The sequence below is a fragment of the Oncorhynchus mykiss genome, chromosome 11, assembly GCF_013265735.2.
Source record: "Oncorhynchus mykiss isolate Arlee chromosome 11, USDA_OmykA_1.1, whole genome shotgun sequence".
Taxonomy (NCBI): Eukaryota; Metazoa; Chordata; class Actinopteri; order Salmoniformes; family Salmonidae; genus Oncorhynchus; species Oncorhynchus mykiss.
The window spans coordinates 71,472,259-71,489,205 of record NC_048575.1 but is presented as its reverse complement, the minus strand read 5'-3'; the positions used below and the strand labels follow the sequence as shown (position 1 = coordinate 71,489,205).

General features: G+C 41.9%; 1 protein-coding gene across 1 annotated transcript; it reads left to right on the top strand.

Annotated features, from left to right (window-relative positions):
- Positions 1-313: 313 nt before the first annotated feature.
- Positions 314-16,047, top strand: LOC110536349 (zinc finger protein 131). The gene is made up of 9 exons (XM_021622096.2): positions 314-469; positions 2,868-3,003; positions 3,250-3,351; positions 3,530-3,674; positions 12,516-12,624; positions 12,783-12,977; positions 13,174-13,549; positions 14,316-14,446; positions 14,562-16,047. Exons 2-9 carry the CDS (start codon positions 2,883-2,885, stop codon positions 15,063-15,065), a joined length of 1,683 nt encoding a protein of 560 aa, XP_021477771.1. The 5' UTR covers positions 314-469; positions 2,868-2,882; the 3' UTR covers positions 15,066-16,047.
- The last annotated feature ends 900 nt before the right edge of the window (positions 16,048-16,947 follow it).

Here is a 16,947-nt window from a genome sequence, read left to right as displayed (position 1 = left end):
ATGGGAAAGATTGTTGTTGTTCATTAAAAGCACAAAAAATAATATCATGGCCATGAAATAGCCTGTCACCTATTAGCAGAAAAAACTAACAAAACAAAACATTCTCTCCATTGTATTTTGGTGTGTTTCTGTATATTTTGGTGTACTGTATGGTTGTTTTGTGTTGAATATGAAGAATGAAATAAATTGTCTATATCAAAAAAAGGAGGAAGGGGCTGAGTACCGAAATGGAACTGGACCCGAGAACCGAACCAAGGGGCCAGGGTTTCGATAAACCGAACGCGAGACAACCATATGTTGCCTAGCAACGCTCCTCGGCGTCTTCTGGAGTTTGCAGTGACTGCTGGGAATCTGAGGCCCGACTGAGCGACCGCCCTTTTTAGACGAACGAGAGAAGAGCAACGCTGCAAGTGTCGGGAAAGAGCTATACGCAAAAACAACTTAATAAAGCGGCAGAACGTAACTTGAGGTATGTTTTCAGATGTATGATGTGAAATATTTCAGGCAAATATTGTCTAAATTAGGAAATGTCTCAGGAAAAAGTGTATTTTAATGCGCGATTTGATGACGTACTGGCGATGGTCAAACTCGAAATGGGGAGAGCCTTTACGGGCCTATTTGAAAGGATTAGCTTCTGTAACTTGTTGGCTAACGTTAACTAGATTGTTCGCTGTTTCTTATAACCCATTATGTAGTTAGCGTTGGTGTTATTAGGTAAACATTCTGATTAAATATATCGTTAAGTTTGATTTTACGGCCCTCAATTATAGCCCGAGGCCTTCTGCTGCAGCTAAGCTTGCTAGCTACCGTTAGCATTGTCTGCTATTTTCAATTGGTCAACTTGATGCCAATCACACTGCTGTCAAACGCATGATTGGCTGAATTCGACGTCTTCTCTTTGCATCGGTAACATTCTATTGGATAACACATGAGGTTGACGCGATTTTCCTGCCTCGAACGTTAACATATTTCATGAAGAAAAATCTGAAATACTGTCGGTCCAATTTGTTGCGAACACAAACATGCCATATTTCCCACATATTGCCCAAATTAGCTGATAAAGATGAAAATATACAGTACCAGTCAAAAGTTTGGACACCTACTTATTCAAGGATTTTTCCTTATTTTACTATATTCTACATTGTAAAATAATAGTGAAGACATCAAAACTATGAAACAATACATATGGAATCATGTAGTATCCCAAAAATTATTAAACAAATCAAAATACATTTGAGATTATTCAAAGTAGCCACCCTTAGCCTTGATGACAGCTTTGCACACTCTTGGCATTTTTTATTTTTATTTATTTTACTAGGCAGTTAAGAACAAATTCTTACTTACAATGACGGCCTACCAAAAGGCAAAAGGCCTCCTGCAGGGACGGGAGCTGGGATTAAAAATAAAAAATAAAAACATATTTAGAGAAAATTCTCTCAACCAGCTTCAGCTGGAATGCTTTTCCATCCGTCTTGAAGGAGCTACCACATATGCTGAGCACTTGTTGGCTGCTTTTCCTTCACTCTGCAGTCCAACTCATCCCAAACCATCTCATTTGGGTTGAGGTCAGGTGATTGTGGAGGTCAGGTCATCTGATGCAGCACTCCATCACTCTCCTTCTTGGTAAAATAGCCCTTACACAGCCTGGCGGTGTGTTGGGTCATTGTGCCATTGAAAAAGAAATGATAGTCCCACTAAGCGCAAACCAGATGGGATGGCATATCACTGCAGAATGCTGTGGTAGCCATGCTGGTTAAGTGTGCCTTGAATTCTAAATAGATCAGACAGTGTCACCAGCAAAGCAATATCGCACCTCCTCCTCCATGCTTCACAATGGGAACTACAAATGCGGAGATCATCCGTTCACCCACTCTGCATCTCACAGAGACATGGCGGTTGAAACCAAAAATCTTGCATTTGGACAGATTTCCACCAGTCTAATGGTGTCCTTTAGTAGTGGTTTCTTTGCAGCAATTCGACCATGAAGGCCTGATTCACGCAGTCTCCTCTGAACAGTTGATGTTGAGATGTCTGTTACTTGAACTCTGGGAAGCATTTATTTGGGCTGCAATTTCTGAGGCTGGTAACTCTAATGAACTTATCCTCTGCAGCAGAGCTAACTCTGGGTCTTTCATTCCCATTGCGGTCCTCCTGGGAGCCAGTTCCATCATAGCGCTGGATTGTTTTTGCAACTGCACTTGAAGAAACTTTCCAAAGTAAAATATGGAATGTTGTTTGTCTTTGCTTATTTGAGCTGTTCTTGCCCTAATATGGACTTGCTATTTTACCAAGTAAGGCTATATTCTGTATACCCACCCCTACCTTGTCACAAACCAACTGATTGGCTCAAATGTATTAAGAAGGAAAGAAATTCCACAAATGAACTTTTAACAAAGCACACCTATTAATTCAAATGTATTCCAGGTGACTACCTCATGAAGCTGATTGAGAGAATGCCAAGACTGTGCAAAGCTGTCATCAAGGCGAAGGGTGGCTACTTTGAAAAATCTCATATTTTGATTTGTTTAACACTTTTTTTGGTTACTACATGATTCCAAATGTGTTATTTCATAGTTCTGATATCTTAACTATTATTCTACATTGTAAAACATAAAGGAAAAACCCTGGAATGAGTAGGTGTCCAAACTTTTCACTGGTACTATAAATATTCATAAAAGCTGCAGAATGCCCAATGATAACATTGTATTTAAATCTATGTTAAAATCACATTACTGTCTGTGCATCAATATGCTGTGAGCATGTTGTTCATGTTTAACTTGTAATTGTACACTGAGACCATATAGTCTGTCATTACTGGTGATGTGAGCTGTGTGTCATCTCTACATGGATTTCTTCCTTGTGTGCAGGTGAGGGGCTGAGCCATGGCAGATAAGGGTGAGGGGTGTGGTAGTCAGTTCCCAGACCATTATAAAGTCATGCTGGACAAACTGAATGAACAGAGACAGCTGGACCAGTTCACAGACATCACTCTCATAGTAGACGGTAAGCTCATCCTCAGTGATGTTTGTTGAATTGCAGAAAGTGAAGGTGCAGCTTTAGCTTGTCAACTAAAAGTTAATTATATATTTTGTTAATACAAAAACAGCCTTGTTTCAGCCGTGTAGGTTAATAGTAAAACAAAACAAAGTTTTTTTAATATCCTTGTGTTAAGGAAAAATGCCCACATTGTATGAAGTATTCTATTATGTGCTGTACCGTTCATGCGTTCATCTTACCTCTGGTCTGTAGGACACCAGTTCAGGGCCCATAAGGCAGTGTTAGCAGCGTGCAGTCAGTTCTTCCACAAGTTCTTCCAGGACTTCACACAGGAGCCACTAGTGGAGATTGAAGGTATGTACTGCTGAACCACTGATGCATCCACTGACGTATGTCTGTCATCAATCAAGAAAATAAACGATAGCGCTATAGACCCTGAGAAACAAAAGAAGGCCTACATCCACTTCTGACAATAACTATAAGACTATCACACAATAACCCAATGTACCCATCAATCCCCTGTGTTGTGCAGGAGTGAGTAACTCAGCTTTCCGCCAGCTGATGGAATTTACGTACACAGCTACGCTGGCTGTCAGTGGGCCAGAGGAGGTCAACGACGTGTGGAAGGCAGCAGAGTACCTCCAGATGCAGGAGGCCATCAAGGCCCTCAACAACAGGTTAGACGGCCATTATAACATCTGGACCCCCTTACTACTAATATAGTCCCTTACTACTTACTGTGCCTTCAGAAAGTATTCATACCCCTTGACTTACTTCACATTTTGTTGTGTTAGAGCAGGTATTCCCAAACTGGAATTTCCAGGGGTACGTGCAATGCCGTCGGGGGTACTTCAAATAAAAATGTGATTTACGTTAACGGGATCGATATGACAACTACCAGTGAAAATAGAGGGCGCCAAATTCAAACCACAGAAATCTCATAATTACAATTCCTAAAACATATGTCTTTTATCATTTTAAAGGTAATCTTGTTGTTAATCCCACCAAAGTGTCCGATTTCAAATATGCTTTTCAGTAAAAGCACTACAAACGATTATGTTAGGTCTCCACCAAACCACAATAAGCACAGCCGTTTTCCAGCAAAATATAGCATTCACAAAAAGCAGAAATAGAGATAATTCAAGGTTAGTGATTAATTGTATCTTCATCAGATGACACTCATACGACTTCATGTTACACAATACATGCATGTTTTGTTTGATAAAGTTCATATTTATATAAAAAATCTGAGTTTACATTGGCGTATTAGATTCACTAGTTCCAAAAACATCAAGTGATTTTGCACAGCCACATCGTTTCAACAGAAATACTCATCATAAATGTAGATGATGATAATACAAGTTATACACATGGAATTATAGATATACCTCTCCTTTCAAAAAAGGTTTAGGGAAAAAGCTACCCATGCAATAATCTAAGACGGCGCTCAGAACAGAAGCCAAATTAGCCGGCCTGTTGGAGTCAACAGAAATCAGAAAATACATGATAAATGTTTCCTTTGATAAACTTCATCAGAATGCAGTCCTAGGAATCCCAGGTCCACAATAAATGCTTGATTTGTTTGAAAATGTCCGTTATTTATGTCCAATTAGCTACTTTGGTTAGCGCGTTTGGTAAACAATTCCAAAGTCACAAAGCGTGTCAAGCGAAACATGTCAAGCGATGTACTGAATCAATCTTTAGAATGTTGTTCAGATATCTTGAATAACATTCCAACCAGAGAATTAGAATGACTTCAGATGACCGGTGGAACGCAGGTCCTTCCCCTATGAACGCGCATAGTGAAAGCATGGTCAACTCGTGCCAGTGGTGACTATTTCCTGTGTCATTTGACCCCCCCCTTCACATTAGTCATCAGACAAAGTTCTATTGACTGTTGACATCTAGTGGAAGGCGTAGGAAGTGAACTCATCCATATCTCGCTGTAATTTCAATGAGAGCTTGGTTGAAAATCTGCCACCCCCAGAAAAAATCCCAACAGGAAGTAGAATTCCTCAGGTTTTTGCCTGCAATATGAGTTCTGTTATACTCACAGACATAATTCAAACAGTTTTAGAAACGTCAGAGTGTTTTCTATCCACTACTAATAATAATATGCATATATTAGCAACTGAGACTGAGGAGCTGGCCGTTTACAATGGGCACCTTTTCATCCAAGCTACTCAATACTGCCCCTGCAGCCATAAAAAGTGAAAGAAATATATATATATATATATATATATATATATATATATATATATTATTTATTTACTTTAAAAAAAAAAATAACATTTTCAAACAGTTATATTTTCCAACATTTGGGTGAGATTTTTATCTCCCCTGATTAGCCTCATTTCACTGCCAAAAATACAATTAAACCAGCTAGTGTTCAACGAATTAACAACACAATGTCAAATACAGGTAGCCTAGTCAAATAATTAACATCCAGCCAGCTGTGCCACCAGAGACTCTGGATTCGCGCCCAGACTCTGTCGTAACCGGCCGCGACCGGGAAGTACGTGGGGCGACACACAATTGGCCTAGCGTCGTCCGGGTTAGGGAGGGTTTGGCCGGTAGGGAAATCCTTGTCTCATCGCGCACCAGCGACTCCTGTGGTGGGCCGGGCGCAGTGCGCGCTAACCAAGGTTGCCAGGTGCACGTGTTTCCTCCGACACATTGGTGCGGCTGGCTTCCGAGTTGGATGGCACTGTGTTAAGAAGCAGTGCGGCAGCTTGGTTGGGTTGTGTATCGGAGGACGCATGACTTTCAACCTTCGTCTCTCCCGAGCCCGTACGGGAGTTGTAGCGATGAGACAAGATAGTAGCTACTAAACAATTGGATACCACGAAATTGGGGAGAAAAAGGGGAAAAAAATGTAACATCCAATCACATTAACCGTTACTCTTCTGCGAGAATTCCGCTAACGGTCCATATGTAGCCAAACGTAGCTGCTGCTCATTCTGTTTTCTCGAAGATGCAAATATGGTTAAAAAAAGTCACACATACCAGAGACGCGTACCAGCTCTACTGGTAGACCTGCTACTCCCAGCAGAACTACACCTGCACCTGTCGACAACAGAAGTTGTTCTCCTTCAACGAGCACATCCAATGCTAGCATCAGTAATTCTACATTTGTTGTTAGCCCAGCTAACATGGACACTGATAGCTGTGAATCTGATACAGCTGAAGAGCTACTGACCCCTTACCCAGGAAAGCACCGAACAACAGACAGGGTCTTTGGATCATCGAAGAGGCCAAATATGATGAGAACTACATTGATTTGGGGTTCTCTTAAATTGGGAGTAGTGCCTTTCCTCAGCCACAGTGTGTTAGATGTGCAACAGTACTATCTCACAACTCAATGAAACCTTCACTCTTGCACGGACATTTAGAAACATAACATGCCAATTTGAAAAATAAGAGTTTTTTTTGAGTGAGAATTAAGACGACTTTTGAGTAGTAAGACATGTATAAAAGCAACAGATACCATTAATAAGAAGGGGATAGAAGAGTATTTTATGGTGGGCTACCTAGTGGCTAGGACAGGCAAGCCCTATACTATTGTGGAGGACTTGAATTATTCCTGCTACCACGGCTATGACTGGGACAATGCTGGGGGAACAGGACAAAAAAACTATACAGACAATTACTTAATCAAACAACACTGTTTCACGACACATCAGTGACATGGCAGGATATGTTTTTAAACAATTACTGCTTTGCATACAAGCCAGTGAATTCTATGCGTTACAGCTGGATGAGTCAACAGACGTGGTGGGCCTGGCACAGCTCCTGGTATACTGAATGTCCGTTACATTTATGGGGGATCAATTAAGGAAGACATCCTCTTCTGGAAACCAGGACAACAGGAGAGAATTCTTTAAAGTACTGGACAGCTTTGTGTTACTGTAATTTAATTATGCCAATGTGCTTTCATCAATTGAAAGCCCTTAATCTATTTTATGAGAATTTCTAAGATTTCTTGTTTGCATAAAATTGACGCAGACCAGTCTTTCATTAATAAATAATATAATTTATTCTCGGAGCGCGCTCCCACTTAATCACGTGCAGCAGTTTATATACAGATCATGACGTCATTTCATTGCTTTAACAGAATCCCCTCCTCTCGACCGGGACAAAGTAAGGTGAAAAGTTCATTCTAACTTACTAACACACTCCCAGATAACTTTTGACCCCTTAACATTATCGATCACCACTGAACTGACAGTTTTATTAACAGAAAACCTAGGAATGCACTCACTGCCTTATCTAAAAACCCCAGAGCTAAGTTTCTGTAGGGTCAACCATAGGCTAACGACCTTATCTGTTTTCACAGTCCACAACCCATATAGTTAATCAGATATAATAAAACAGAGTATAAGTTTACTTAGTTACAGTTCCATTTAAAATGATTTGTTCAGTCATATTAATCATCATTTCCTAACACTTTGTGACATCAAATTGACTTTGGTGGTCAAGATATGTTGGTATCTGTACTGATGGTGCAAAATCCATGACAGGGAGACATAGTGGAATTGTAACGCGAGTGCAAGCAGTTGCTCCCGATGCCACTTGGGTATACTGCAGCATCCACCGAGAGGTTCTTGTTGCCAAGGAAATGTCTGACAGCTTGAAATACATTTTGGACACTATAGTGAATTTTTAAAAACTTTGTTAAAGCAAGGCCCCTGAACTCTCGTGTATATTCTGCACTATGCAATATGGGCAGCGACCATGTAACGCTTTTACAACACACAAAAGTGCAATGGTTATCACGGGGCAAAGTATTGACACGTTTTTTTTTAATTGAGAGACGAGCTTAAAGTTTTCTTTACTGACCATAATTTTCACTTGTCTTGCATGATGACGAGTTTCTCACACGACTGGCCTATCTGGGAGATTTTTTTTTCCTCACCTGAATGATCTGAATCTAGGATTACAGGGACTCTCCACAACTATATTCAATGTGCGGGTTAAATTGAGGCTATGATTAAAAGGTTGGAGCTCTTCTCTGTCTGCATTAACAAGAACAACACACAGGTCTTTTCATCGTTGTATGAATTTTTTTTGTGTGCAAATTAACTCAAGTTTACGGACAATGTCAAATGTGATATAGCGAAGCACCTGAGCTGGGTGCGCAATTATGCAAATACTTTCCCGAAACGGATGGACACAAACAACTGGATTCGTTATCCCTTTCATGCCCTGCCTCCAGTCCACTTACTGATATCTGAACAAGAGAGCCTCATTGAAATTGCAACAAGTGGTTCTGTGAAAATGTCATTTAATCTAAAGCCACTGTCAGATTTCTGGATTGGGCTGTGCGCAAAGTATCCCGCCTTGGCAAATCACACTGTTAAGACATTGATGCCCTTTGCAACCACGTACCTATGTGAGAGTGGATTCTCGGCCCTCATTAGCATGAAAATTAAATACAAGCACAGACTGTGTGTGGAAAATGATTTAAGACTGAGACTCTCTCCAATACAACCCAACATTGCAGAGTTATGTGCATCCTTTCAAACACACCCTTCTCATTAACCTGTGGTGCGTTATTCACAATTTGCAATGAACAAATAAGGTTTTATATGTAAGATGGTTAAATATAGAGCAAAATTATTGATTATTATTTGGTCCTATAAGAGCTCTTTGTCACTTCCCACGAACCGGGTTGTGACAAACTCATTCTTATGTTTAACAAATGTATCTTATAGTGTGTGTGTGGCAGGCTTACAATGATGGCAAAAAACAACATTTGAGAGTGCTCTGACCCTGGTGCTAGAGGAGGTACTTAGTTAGTTGTTAGTTAGTTAGTTAGTTGTCTAGGTGTTCCGAGCAGCGTATGTCATTGCTAGACAGCCATTTTCAAGTCTTGCCATAGATTTTCAAGCTGATTTAAGTCAAAACTGTGACTAGGCCACTCACCTAACTGAGTTAGGAAGGATGCCTGTATCTTTGTAGTGACTGGGTGTATTGATACACAATCCAAAGTGTAATGAATAACTTCTTCAACATGCTCAAAGGGATATTCAATGTTTCCTTTATTTTTTACCCGTCTACCAATAGGTGCCCTTCTTTGTGAGGCATTGGAAATCCTCCCTGGTCTTTGTGGTTCAGTCTGTGTTTGAAATTCACTGCTCGACTGAGGGACTTTACACATAATTGTGTGATGCACAGAGATGAGGTAGTCCATGCAATTTATTAAGTGACTTGTTAAGCACATGTTTTACTCCTGAACTAATTTAGACCTGCCCTAACAAAGGGATTCAATACTTATTGACTCAAGACATTTCAGCTTTTCATTTTTTAATTATTTTTTTTTTACAATTTGTGAAAATGTCTAAAAACACAATTACACTTTATAGGGTATTGTGTCACTAGCCTACACATAATCTCAATTTTAATACATTTTGAATGCAATAAATATTATGGCTGAACTCAAATGTGCTGGTTGATAAAATACCTGTATTTATGGGAAAGATGTTTGAAAAGGGTATTTTGTTTGTAAATTGTTATGGTAGAGTTATGTCTTTCATGGAGTTATCAGAATTTTATGGGACGGTCTGCTCAATCCAAGATTACAACCAATTGATTACAGCATTACCCCAAAAATGGATGTGGCAGTTGGCAGCGGAAGGAGGTAGGGAGCTGGTCTGTCTGCCCAATATAAAGGATCAACTGACAGAGAAATACAAATAGCATAAATAGGAAAATATACCAGTTTAATTTGAGGACCAAGGTTGTTGACAGCTGTGCCATACAGATTGCAAAATAGTTGGGAAGAGATTTATGATGTACCGATTCCATGGTACAGGGTGATATATATATATATATATATATATATTATATATTATATATATATATATATATATATTATATATATATATAAATAATGACGCAAGTCTCAAGACTTTGTGCTTTTCAGCTAAAAATATTATTTAGAATTCTTGCCACCAACAAAATGTTAAATAAATAATGTGGCATTCAATCATCGAAGCTCTGCAGATTTTTTTAGAGGATACAGAATCAATAGACCATTTATTTTGGTATTGCCCTCAGGTAGCCTGTTTTCTGGTTCAGGCATGGCTGAAAATGCAGAATATTGATCTAAAATTTACCCTAGAAATAGACTTAGTAAAAAAAATAAACTTCCTTTTTTCAGGACCCCGTCTTTCAAAGATAATTTGTAAAAAGCCAAATAACTTCACAGATCTTCATTGTAAAGAGTTTAAACACTGTTTCCCATGCTTGTTCAATGGCCCATAAAAAAATTAATGAACATGCACCTGTGGAACGGTCGTTAAGACACTAACAGCTTACAGAGGGTAGGCAATTAAGGTCACAGTTATGAAAACTTAGGACACTAAAGAGGCCTTTCTACTGACTCTGAAAAACACAAAAAGAAAGATGCCCAGGGTCCCTGCTCATCTGCGTGAACGTGCCTTAGGCATGCTGCAAGGAGGCATGAGGACTGCAGATGTGGCCAGGACAATAAATTGCAATGTCTGTACTGTGAGACGTCTAAGACAGCGCTACAGAATGGACAGCTGATTGTCCTCGCAGTGGCAGACCACGTGTAACAACTCCTGCACAGGATCGGTACATCTGAACATCACACCTGCGGGACAGGTACAGAATGGCAACAACAACTGTCCGAGTTACACCAGGAAAGCACAATCCCTCCATCAGTGCTCAGACTGTCCGCAATAGGCTGAGAGAGGCTGGACTGAGGGCTTGTAGGCCTGGTGTAAGGCAGGTCCTCACAAGACATCACCAGCAACCATGTCGCCTATGGGGACAAACCCACCGTCGCTGGACCAGACAGGACTGTCAAAAAGCACTCTTCACTGACGAGTCGTGGTTTTGTCTCACCAGGGGTGGTCGGATTTGCGTTTATCGTCGAAGGAATGAGCATTACACAGAGACCTGTACTCTGGAGCAGGATCGATTTGGAGGTGGAGGGTCCGTCATGGTCTGGGGCGGTGTGTCACAGCATCATCGGACTGTGCTTGTTGTCATTGCAGGCAATCTCAACACTGTGAGATACAGGGCATAAATCCTCCTCCCTCATGTGGTACCCTTCCTGCAGGCTCATCCTGACATTAACCTCCAGCATGACGATGCCACCAGCCATACTGCTCATTCTGTGGATGATTTCCTGCAAGACAGGAATGTCAGTGTTCTGCCATGGTCAGCGAAGAGCCCGGATCTCAATCCCATTGAGCCCGGATCTCAATCCCCCCCTCTTTGTTCAGGGACACATTATTCCATTTCTGTTAGTCACATGTCTGTGGAACTTGTTCAGTTTATGTCTCAGTTGTCGAATCTTGTTATGTTCATACAAATACTTACACATGTTAAGTTTTCTGAAAATAAACGCAGTTGACAGTGAGAGGACGTTTCTATTTTTTTGCTGAGTTTAGTACTGTTGGGAGATCTGGAGAGACCGGGTCAGTCAATTAATAATATACTAATACTCTTAGTAAAAGTATTTATCTTCAACTCGCAGTCTGTGGATTCGATTAGATAGATTGAATTTCTATGTTAAACATCACAGCATAGTTGAAAAATATGTGGTGTGTAGAAATCCAAAGAGGGTGCCCAGCAGAGATAGGTGGGAGGGGCTGAGGGTTGGAATGTGGAATTGGAGACAAGTGGGAGTGGAGTTGTTGGGCGGGGTATAGAATGATGGTAAAAGATAAAAGTATAAAACAAAAAGTTTGCTTGAATGACACTGTGGGACAGTGTTTTTATAGCTAATGCCGGGTTTGCCTGAGGCTGATGCCGTGCAGGTGTTTGTACACGTGCATATACTCACACTCTCATTCAAATGTGCACATACACGGACACACACAGGTAAATAGTGCCATGTATGCACTCAAACATATTCAGTTGGCCTTGCGGTCATGATTGTTGTTGTCCTTGATGTCTTTGTTCTTTTTTGCATTGTTGTTTTCTGTTTTGCTTTGTCTTTCTCTTTAAAAAATATATATTTTGTTGGTTGTTGGAGCATGGGGGGGGGGGAATGGGATTTTTTAATTTTTTTATTGTAATTTTTTTTACTGGGGGGAGGGGGTCTCAGATGGGGAACTGTGGGGAGGGATCTTGGAGGGCTGGTGGTTGGGAGCTTGGGTCGTTGGCTGATGGATCGCTGTTTCTGGTCCCCGTTTTTTGACCTTGTGGTAGATCTGTCGACGTGCCCTTGACCAGGGTGTTGACCCTGGTTACTTCTGTGTGTCATTCTGGATGGGAGTCTAGTAATCTAACAATGTGATGTAGTTGTTGAGTGGCTTGACTGCAAGTATATTATATGTTTTAAACATTCAATAAACAAAAATGAAACATTTTACATTCAGGCTCTAACACAACTAAGTGGAAAAAGTCAAGGGGTGTGAACACTTTCTGAAGGCTAGCCCCCTTTTTGTGTGGTGTTGGGTTCTAGTCTTGTTTAATGGTATCTGTTGGAATGTAAAGTATTTTGAATGAATATAACCCTTTCTCTCTCTCTTTCTCCATAGGATGGGTGATGGCACCCTTTTCCAGCTATCCCAGACTCTGGTGGCAGGGAATAGCAAGGCCAAGAAGAGGAAGATATCTGAGATTCTTCCCTCAGTGGAGGGGGAGCAGGTTGGAGATCTACAATGGCACATTATGTTTGTAGTTGTTATAACATAAAATCGCATAAAGTGCAAAAAAGTGTCCCAAGTGATCCTCATCATCCTCTTCATCATCTGTCCTTTCCTCCTGATATGTATTGCTGTGCTGACCCATGTCTGTCCTTGCAGGTGGAGATTGAGGTGGAGATCGGGGAGGGTACCATTGAGGTGGAGGAGACGGGGCTGGAGGAGGTGGTGGATGCTGCTCGGAACACCCAGGCAGTCTCGGATGACTCTGCCCTGGCTCTGCTTGCTGACATTACCAGCAAGTACCAGCAGGGGGGGCTAACGCTGCACGTCCTGAAGAAGGAAGGACTGAAGGAGGTAAACAAAGCACTCTGTTTCTCTGTTGCACATGTAAAAACCACACAATTGGAAGGACCATGACCAACCTTGATTCAAAACAAAAAAACAATTATATATAAGAATATGTTTTGTTGACGTCTTTCTCAAAACAAGTCATCCTTTCATCTCAATGCATCCATACATCATGGTTGGTGTGTGTGTGTGTGTGATCCAGGAGATGGTGTATCAGGAGGAGACGGTGACACCACCCAAGACTCTCGAGAGTCTGGAGATGGTCGAGGTCCAGATCTCTCAGCTGGACAAGATGTTCCGCTGCAACAAATGTGACCGCAGCTTCCGCCTCTACTACCACCTCAAACAGCACATGCGCGCCCACATGGCTGCGCTGGACAAGCCTCATGCGTGTTGCCACTGCGGGAAGGCGTACACGCGGGAGGGGGCGCTTAAACAGCACCTGAACACGTTACATTATGAGGCGGAGGAGCTGTCGCGCAGCCAGTCCCAGAAGAAGAAGACACACGTGTGCGAGTACTGTGACAAGCAGTTTGACCACTTTGGACACTTCAAGGAGCACTTACGAAAGCACACTGGTAAGAGTTATCATACCAAGAAGGATTAATTCAGGGGTTCATATTTGTAGAAGTGCCTGGGTTATCTATACACTGAGTGTACAAAACATTAGGAACACCTGCTTTTTCCATGATAGACTGACCAGATAGATATCCAGGTGAAAGCTATGATTCCTTATTAATGTCACCTGTTAAATCCACTTCAATCAGTGTAGATTAAGGGGAGTAAAGGGGTTAAAGAAGGATGTTTAAACCTTGAGACATGGATTGTGGATGTGTGCCATTTTAGAGGGTGAATAGGCAAGATAAAATATGTGTGTCTTTGAGCGGCTTATGGTAGTAGGTGCCAGGCACACTGGTTTGCGTCAAGAACTGCAACACTGCTGGGTTTCTCACACTCAACAGTCTTCCGTGTGTATCAAGAATGGTCCACCACCCAAAGGACATCCAGACAACTGTGGGATGCATTGGAGTCAACATGGGCCAGCATCCCTGGCATGGACTTTGTAGAGTCCATGCTCGGACGAAATTGAGGCTGTTCTGTTGAAGGTATTCCTAGTGTTTTGTATAGCTGATGTGCATTTGTGGTTTCTAGACTAAAACATAGCATCAACAGCACTTCATTGCACATCAACAACACCTTTCTTCTCTCTGAGTGTGATCTTTGATTGTGTATTGATGAGTGAGTGACCTGTTCTTGTGAGGTGAATATAAATCAGACCACCTTAATAGGATCTCCTGAGTTATGCAGTGGGTGAAACAAGTAGTTTATCCCTTGTGTGTGTAGGTGAGAAACCGTTTGCTTGTCCAGACTGCCATGAGCGCTTTGCCAGGAACAGCACATTGAAATGTCACATGGCTGCCTGTCAGAACGGCGCCGGGGCCAAGAAGGGACGCAAGAAACTCTACGAATGTCAGGTGCAGAGAACGCTCTTTTGTTTTTTCCTGATTTATAAGGAGTCAAAATCACCCATCACATCCCTGAGTAGGGCATATGCTGGATTGTAAAATGACCTCTTCCCCCACTCCCCAGGTGTGCAGCAGTGTGTTCAACAGCTGGGAGCTGTTTAAAGACCACCTGACGACACACACGGGAGAAAAGCCTAACCATTGCACCATGTGTGACCTCTGGTTCACCCAGCCCGACGACCTCCGCCGACATCTCCGCGACCTGCACGGCGTCACAGACGACAAGCTGATAACCCAGGAACTGGTCATTGCCGCCGCGGCAACGCAAGAGGAAGTGGCCAGGGAGGGGAAGGGAGGCAAGAGGGAGACCCTTCTACTAGAGGACGGGATAAGCGTGGAGCATGTTACCGTGGAGCCCGTAGGTGTGGTAGCATTGGTGGAAACAGCCATGTTGGTAGATGGGGAGGTGACCGAGATGTGTGAGGAGGACATAGAGAGACTGAAGGAAGCGGGTGTTGAGATCCGGGTGCTGCAGGTGTCAGCAGAGGGACAGGTGAACTCTGAGATCCAGGTGGAAGGGAGCGAGGTGGAGGTGGAGGAGGATTCGCAACCGGCTATTGCTGTATGAAGCGGGAGCGGGGCGACATCTCAAATCATACCCTATTCCCCATAAATACACTGCCTTGGCTCTGGCCACAAGTAGTGCACTGTATGGGGAATACGGTTTTATTTTAGATGTGCGCTGATTTTTGTCAAACTGGAAAAGCTCCCCCTTACCCCCTTCACCCTATGAAATAATAGGGTAACGGACAGACGAGGATTGGATGTTACTCATATTTCTAGAGGGTATTTATTTGGAGCCTGATGTCATGGCTCTGTCTTCCTCTGTCTGTGGCAGAGAGAGACCGGCTGAATGCCTTCACAATGAACCCGTTCAAGGTTTCGTTTCAATCTTTTTTCTTGTTGCTTTCTTTTGTTTTTTACACTTTAGGATGTACATTTGAGATGATCAATATTAATTTGCTAAGACAATATGCCATCCATAAAGATCCCTACTCATTTCTATGGTGTCACCAGCAGACACCATTTATTGATTGGGATGCACCGTGTGTTAAACTGTCATACGGCTGCAGACATATGGCTGATATGCCTCACTGATGACGCCACATATTTCCCAGTTTCAACCCATCTGAAGCACAGCTCTGTTTGTCGAAAAATAATTCAGAGCTTGACAAAAGAAAGAGCATGTTTGTAATGGTGTCCAGCCCCTAACTGGTAAAAATAACTTTATTTTATTAACCTTTTAATCAGTTTGTTTATCAGAATAATAGCTGTTAGCGTGCTTACGTTTGCCCCCCCCCCCCCCCCCCCCAATTCCCTGCTTCTTCCTGTCTACCTCTTCCTACTTCCTGTTCTGACTGCAGCCCACTAAACACTGGGTTTTATGTATGACACTGTTACAGCATGATGCTCCTCAGAAACAGAAGTAAGTAAGTATTAAGTGAACACGTTTTGTTTGTTTTTATTTGACACATGTTCATAGTTGTATTGTTTTATATGTACAGAGCAATAAAGAAGTGATGTAATCAATACATTTGGAATTCTCAAAATGTTTCCATACCAGTATTTCTTACAATGCTTTCAAACATGCCTTTCTGAGACGTGGAAGGACTGAAGATTAGATGTTTAGCTTACTAAACATGAAGAATGAACCCCCCAAAAATGTATGTATGCTTGTAAATATAAATGTGGCTGATGTAAACCACAGTGGTTCTGTCTGTTGTTGTTGTTTACTGCGTGTCTCTCTGTCTGTCACTCCTCTTCTTCCACCACAGCAGAAGGACCTGGATAGGGCAACATACAAACAGGTTCATATCAACAGCGGTGATGATGGCGTCCAGAACACATTGTCATCCTCAAGGAAACTGCTTACTGTAACCTTTGGTTATCCTGCCAGTGCCTGGTCAAATAGGGTTAAGGACGTGTGGACAGGGAATTTGGACTATGATCTTCCAAATGGTTATCTTCAGAATGTTCTGACTCGGAACAACTGGGGCCCCATCACTGGCTACCACATCGTTGGCTGTTGGCATCATCCTCTGATTAACCTCTGGCAGGAGGAACTCAATGCAGGAATCCAGAGATGATGAAACCGGAGAGGCTTCTGAAGATGTGTTGGCCTGACTCTCGTCCCCAGTGCTTTCCTCTGCCCTAGAGATACTCAGGATGACTGTATCATGATGGTGTTTTTGTGTTTCTTCCGTTCAGACCGAGTGGGCATTCCGCACGACTGCTTTGCTTAATATAAGGAATTTAGAATGATTTATACTTTTACTTTTGATACTTAAGTATATTTTAGCAATTACATTTACTTTTGATAGTGAAGTATATTTAGAACCAAATACTTTTAGACTTTTACTCAAGTAGTATTTTACTGGAGTAACTTTCAATTAAGGGATCTATACTTTAGTATGACAATTGGGTACTTTTTCCACCACTGATGCTAAGAA

Coding starts and splice junctions, on each gene's coding strand:
- LOC110536349 (XM_021622096.2), top strand. CDS start 2,883: ATGGCAGATAAGGGTGAGGGGTGTGGTAGTCAGTTCCCAGACCATTAT. Junction 3,675..12,515: donor ATCAAGGCCCTCAACAACAG/GTTAGACGGCCA, acceptor CTTTCTCCATAG/GATGGGTGATGGCACCCTTT. Junction 12,978..13,173: donor AGAAGGAAGGACTGAAGGAG/GTAAACAAAGCA, acceptor TGTGTGATCCAG/GAGATGGTGTATCAGGAGGA.